This window comes from Populus euphratica, unplaced genomic scaffold (assembly GCF_000495115.2).
Source record: "Populus euphratica unplaced genomic scaffold, PopEup_1.0 scaffold532.1, whole genome shotgun sequence".
Taxonomy (NCBI): Eukaryota; Viridiplantae; Streptophyta; class Magnoliopsida; order Malpighiales; family Salicaceae; genus Populus; species Populus euphratica.
The window spans coordinates 121,976-128,257 of NW_011500416.1; the positions used below are offsets into that span (position 1 = coordinate 121,976).

A 6,282-nucleotide genomic window follows, 5' to 3' on the forward strand; every position below is an offset into this window, starting at 1 on the left:
CATCTAACAAGTACCAAAATATTAGTTTTAAGTATCTCTCATATCTCAACTTATAAGAATAACTACTTCCTTTTATAAAGAAAAAAACATAATATGTATCAATGTTAATAACTCTAATTAATGTCTAGTTTTAATTGAGCGTTAACTAAGAACATTTAGGAATAATGTCTTGTTGCAATATGAATTCCACAATTATTACAACTTTATAATTTCATTTGCAAAATATTTTTTCTCCAAAAACTTTATCTTTATTTTAGATTTATTAATAAAATATAGAATGAATATTAAAAATAAATAAATAAAAATTTATTAATAAATTAAATATATTTTTAACCCGTCAATTAGCTATATGGCATAATCACTAACAAATCTATCTGGAAGATTTGAATTACAGTTGTACATGAATGATTACAAGTTGTTTATGACACAAAGGGTTCGACATCAACCAAATCATAAGCTGCAATATTTTTCTTATCCAAACAAATATCTGAAGGATCTTTCTCTTTTTATCCTGTATTTTGTTTTTCCTTTATGGATTATGGATTAAACAATGCAATCCACCACCCTCACCTGCCCTTATAAATAAGGCCTGATGAATCTCAAAGTCCACCAAAGCTAATCTTAAGTAACTAGCTAGTTACAAGCTTTCTTCACTTACCAGCTAATTGCTTCCCTGCAGTATTTTTTTTCTTGTCTCTTCCAAGAAAATTCTAGCTACTAGCAGCTAGCTGTATATAGCAAAAGAATCACTTCATTTCTTAGCAACACCAGGAAAAGATTTCAGAAATGGATCAAGTTACAGATTTGGCATCAAAGAACGCTGCAGTGATCTTCACCAAGAGCTCATGCTGCATGTGCTATAGTATCAAGACACTTTTTTATGAACTCGGAGCAAGCCCTGCAATTCATGAGCTTGACCGTGAAGCCAATGGGAGGGAAATGGAGTGGGCTTTACGTGGGTTAGGGTGCAATCCCATCGTCCCGGCTGTCTTCATAGGTGGAAAATGGGTAGGATCAGCAAAAGATGTGCTATCCCTGCACCTGGATGGCTCTTTGAAACAAATGCTCATGGAAGCAAAAGCAATCTGGTTCTAGCTATAGTACCTCTCAAATAAGCCACACATAGTACTTATGTTTGATTCTGTATAATATATATGAAAATAGCTCTTATAATATGTTGAAAACAAAATTGTATTAAGGGCTTTTCTTTTTCTTGAGTTACCTGACTACATTGTGTGCAAAAATGTAATATTATGAAAAGAATTCCTGAAGATCAGTTTTCAGTGGGTTTTTAAGATTTCAATGATGTTTTCAATTCTGCCATACTCAAAATCATACTTGCCAAACTTTCTGCATATTTTACTATGTTGGATGAATACCTATCTATAAAATGGTGATAATGCAAGCATTTACAAAGATCACATATCATGATCGGTTAGAATTCTGAGAATCTCACTTCAGAATATCTGGGAGAACTTCCCTATGCAAACTAAATTACAATATGGAGTAAAGTTCACTTCTATAGCGAATCACTTTATCATGACACTTCTAACAAATGTTCACACAGAAGTTTACCCTCAGTGAATTTCGCTATAGTGGCAGAGTTTCCTCTGCACAACTGTCCAACCGATGGGAAGTAACTGTGGATAAAATGGTGTCTTTTCCTTGAAGTAATTTTAAGATTTATTATAACCTTGAAACTTGGTTTTGTTACCCCTAAAATTTGCAATCGAGACCTTTTAATTAGTTTATATTATAGATGGATTAATCCTTCGACAAGGGAAAGACAAAAAGGTGATGCTGGAACTTTTATGCCTCCCATGTATTCCTTCATATCCGAAAAGCAAAAAAACTTTCAAACATGACTTTAATGCTAAATTAACTAATAAATATGATATGAGATGCGTGCGAATAGTTTTATAGATCTGCATATTTAGATATGGCAGCAGTAATCCATTATGCATAAATATGCTCTCGCTTATATACACTAATGTTTATACATGATGATCTGGAAATCTACACTATGAACATTTTATGTCCTTCAAAATTTGAACGCCTGCATGTCAGCATGTGTGTTGTGCGTATACAACGTGGTTCTTATATCATGCAGGACTCTTCTTATTATGATGGAAATTATAGTGACTTTCAAGACTCACTTATTCTTTACACACAACACTTATTCAAGGGAGAAAAGTATTATTCCATTTTAATCAAGAAGAGCTGCATTTCTGGTATGCACGTGCGGACGTTGTTGACATGCAGGAGCTTGCACAGGGTGGAATGTAGCGGTACTATATAGAATAGAGTCTCACATGATCATGGGCTCGAAGGAATCATGCAAATTGGTGGGCGCAGCACAAAGAATCGCAGCACCGAAAGCCATCTCGTTCCCAATCTTTCAACAAAAGGATTCAAAGAAGGTGATTGTGGGAATCTGGTAAATTGACTAGCTTCATAGTATTTTCTATTTTTGTGTGTATTTATAGAGAGTATAATTGTGACCATAAAATCTGCAAAAGATGGACAAATGGTCAATAGCATGAACAAGTTTGTTATAATTGTGTCCGATTGTATGGATCGATCCCACAGTATGATCATAGCTTTGATCCTTCCATCTTAGGGAAGATGAAGCAGGAGTTGATGCTTGTGAAAAGTTTTAGAGTACTTGAGTGAGAATATAACATAATTAAATAAGATTTGATTTAGATATTTCATGTGATAGTCTAACAAATATTTTTATGGAATAAAAAGAATGTATGGTTATGCAAAACTAGACTAACATCTTAAAATAATGACAATGAGAAATCTAACTATTAGATTGAACTTAAATTTTTCTAGGTAATTATACAAGCAGTTTTGTTTCAAGAAACCATTATATTACTTATTAGACCATTGAATTTCTCAAAATTAGGTTTAAAAGTTGTTGTTTAAGTTAATTTTGTTAGTTTTTTTTTAGGTTTTTATAGATTTATTGTTTTAATTTGGATTTTGTCTTAATTTTCTTTAGGCTTTTAATTTTTAGTTCTTTTCTAGTAAAGACAGGATTTTTTAATCTATTTTATAAACTTATTAAGGAGACAACCACTATATATTTATTTTTCAGAAATATTAGTTGTCATATCATATGGTTATAATAGATGGGTAAATTGTCAATATCGTAATTACTTGAACAATATACACCGATGCAGCGAAATTTGGTTGTCAACTTGTTCAGCTCATGGAGGCACTATAGTCCCCATCTCTGAAAGTAACATTCCCCATTTGGGCATCTAAGTAAAGCTCCTCTACTCCCCCTAAGCTGTCCCTATATATAGTCTAGCATGAGAGCACAAGTTCAAACAACCTTCATCTTTAATTGAAACCCTTTTCTCTCTTGCCTACTCTCACAATTGGAACCAACTATATTTGAATTTGGTCTGATGGTTTTTAGGATCTGAATAAACTCTAGAGAAAACCAAAGACTTCTTCACGATCATACTCCTGCACAAACTAAGAAGGCTTAATCAGGAGTGACAATTACATGGATAAGGTGATGGGATTGGCCTCTGAGAAGGCGGTAGTGATATTCAGCAAGAGCTCATGTTGCTTATGTTATGCAGTCAAAATTCTATTCCAAGAAATTGGGGTGGACCCTCTGGTTTATGAGATTGACCAAGACGCTGAAGGCAGGGAAATGGAAAAGGCTCTCACAAGGTTGGGGTGTAACGCGCCTCTACCGGCCGTTTTTATCGGTGGAAAGCTGATGGGTTCCACGAATGAAGTCATGTCCCTCCACCTAAGTGGCTCACTCATTCCAATGCTCAAACCCTACAAGAACTAATCTTAATTTACCACTTCATTATGAAGATGGAAGAATAAAAATTGGCTTGGTTAGTAGTCTAGCTAGTGTGTTCTATGCTTAGTAGTCCATGTAGAAGTTGTTTGTGTTAAGTATTTCATTGCTTTGATTAGCTCGTGTGTAATATGTTCCCTTATGTTAATGAAGTTAGCTTTATATAAATGTTGGTTATTTGCTTAATGCAGAATTTAAATATGTTCCCTTATGTTAATGAAGTTAGCTTTATATAAATGTTGGTTATTTGCTTAATGCTGAATTTAAACATTGCACAATCTCTGAATATATATTTCATCAAACCTTCTATCCCACACCTGAAAGCACGACGAAAAATAACTTTTAATCAGTTCCAGAAAAGTATTCAGACCATCAGCATCATATATATCAACCAAATTTCAACCAGAATGAAAACCATTATGCCTTTTATATTATAAATTCTCAGCGGAAATCAAATACGTACCTTTCAAATCGATTGCAATCCTGTAATCATGAGCACCATTAACATTTTCAACCACATTTACACAAGCATCATGATTTAAATATTCCAAGGGCATCCGTTCAAATATCAGAATCGGAGAGAACAATTGAGGGTCAGGCGCTGTCAAAAAAGAAATAGCAGGTGTGTGTGTGTATAAATAAATATAAAAGTTACTCTAGTTAGCCATCTCCAACTTTTGAACTGCCTCGCATTCCTCCATATGCAAAAAGTTTAAAAAGGAAAATTCTTTACTTTTTCGTGCTGCCTTGATTCGTCTACTTTTATCTTCGATAAAGAAGGGATTACATTCCTTGCCTTTAGCTCTTTTCAGCGGTGATAGTATCCGATTGTCTTGCAGGAAAAGCTAGCAAGATCAGAACAACATAAGTGCGCTACACATTGCAGCATTCTTGTATAATTTTCTCTTTGCCAAATATCTGATGTAGGATATTTTTAGGAGATTGTTTTTTTTATTTTTTCTTTTTAGTTTTCTAATGTCTGGTAATTTATTTTTTCTTTTTTCTTTTTAGTTTTCTAATGTCTGGTGAATTTTATATTAATTTATAATTACTTGTTACTATTTTTTTTTCCTTTTTAAGGACTAGAGTATGGTTCTAGAGCTATTTATATATTTAATTTATTTTTTAGCTTTGGTATTTTGATAAATTAATAAAGAGCTTGTTCTATTTTTCTCGTGTGAAAGATTATCTACAATGTCTACTATTTTTCTCAAGCCTTTTTCATTCAACCCTTCCTAGTTTTCCTTTCAATTATAATTAATCTTGTTTATAGGTGTGTTAGTTGTTATTAATGCCTAATTGTCCCCGTGATTTTTCTATCTTGAATTATCATGGTTAAAGGTCGTATAGCAGGATGCGGTCATGGTCGCAGGAATGGTTTTTAGACAAAGGAGGTTATTCTCTAATAGTGAAACATCCATTAACTATTAATTGAAGACTTGCAAATGTAGATTGTGGAAGTCAACTTGTTTGACGTATATCATGATTCAAAGGATTGTGAGATGAATGATAGCAGATCCACCACATCTAGTTTTGAGAACTCGTATCATATGCATGCACAAAGTAAGTTGCCTCATGTTTGAGGCACTACAAAATTTCATAGTTTTATTGACAGAAATATTTTGTTAGTATGTGAATAAAAGTTTGTCAGTAATTTATTTACCGATATCTTCACTGACAGAACACGTCCATCGACTTTCTGTTCGTTGGTAATACCAATGTTCGTTGCTATATTGGTCGACAACATAAAAAAACATTTGTCTATGGTTTTACAAACGAAAATTACATGAAAAAAAAAAAGTTTCCCGCTTGAAACTTAAAAGTGTAATGATTAGTATTTAAAAGTGCATTTTTATCAAGGTTTTATATCATTATTTTGCACTTGAAGTATCAATAACTCTTTAACTAAAGCATGTTTTATTATAACATATCTAATAATATAAGATGCCTTTAATTTGTAGTAAATATTCATCTTAAATACAGGCCTATCACATAAATGAAAGGATTAATTGATGAGTTTAAATACTAAAATTGAAAGGATAAAGAGATGGCCAAACTTAGCAAAGAGATGCTGGTGTAGTCCAAACTGGAATACTATTCAGTAATTGGGTCATATCTGGAGCTGTAGATCTCGGATTCAGGTCTACTTTATATGGATGGAAAGGTAAGACATAGGCCTACAACTTTCATGTGGAAGTCCAGATTTAAAAAGGCCATTTTCAAGTCTAAATTATAACAATGAAGAAGTGCAAATTTGTCCTACAACCCAGACATTATTCAGTATTCAGCCCATATCTAGAGTTCTAAAAGTCCAAATGACCTCTATTTTTTTTTCTAGAAAGCTAAGACAATTTCCTACAACTTTCATGTGAAGATTTGATTTAAATTTTGACATTATCAATGACATTTTGGGTAGACAAGAGAAAATAAGGATTGTTACCAAGTCAAGA

The 6,282-nt window shown here is 32.9% G+C and overlaps 2 protein-coding genes across 2 annotated transcripts; both read left to right on the top strand.

Annotated features, from left to right (window-relative positions):
- Positions 1–628: 628 nt before the first annotated feature.
- Positions 629–1,315, top strand: LOC105114542 (glutaredoxin-C11-like). The gene has a single exon (XM_011011110.1). The coding sequence runs from the start codon at positions 787–789 to the stop codon at positions 1,093–1,095; it is 309 nt and encodes a 102-aa protein (XP_011009412.1). The 5' UTR covers positions 629–786; the 3' UTR covers positions 1,096–1,315.
- Positions 1,316–3,319: 2,004 nt separating this feature from the next.
- LOC105114543 (monothiol glutaredoxin-S9-like) lies at positions 3,320–4,000 on the top strand. The gene has a single exon (XM_011011111.1). The coding sequence runs from the start codon at positions 3,521–3,523 to the stop codon at positions 3,818–3,820; it is 300 nt and encodes a 99-aa protein (XP_011009413.1). The 5' UTR covers positions 3,320–3,520; the 3' UTR covers positions 3,821–4,000.
- The last annotated feature ends 2,282 nt before the right edge of the window (positions 4,001–6,282 follow it).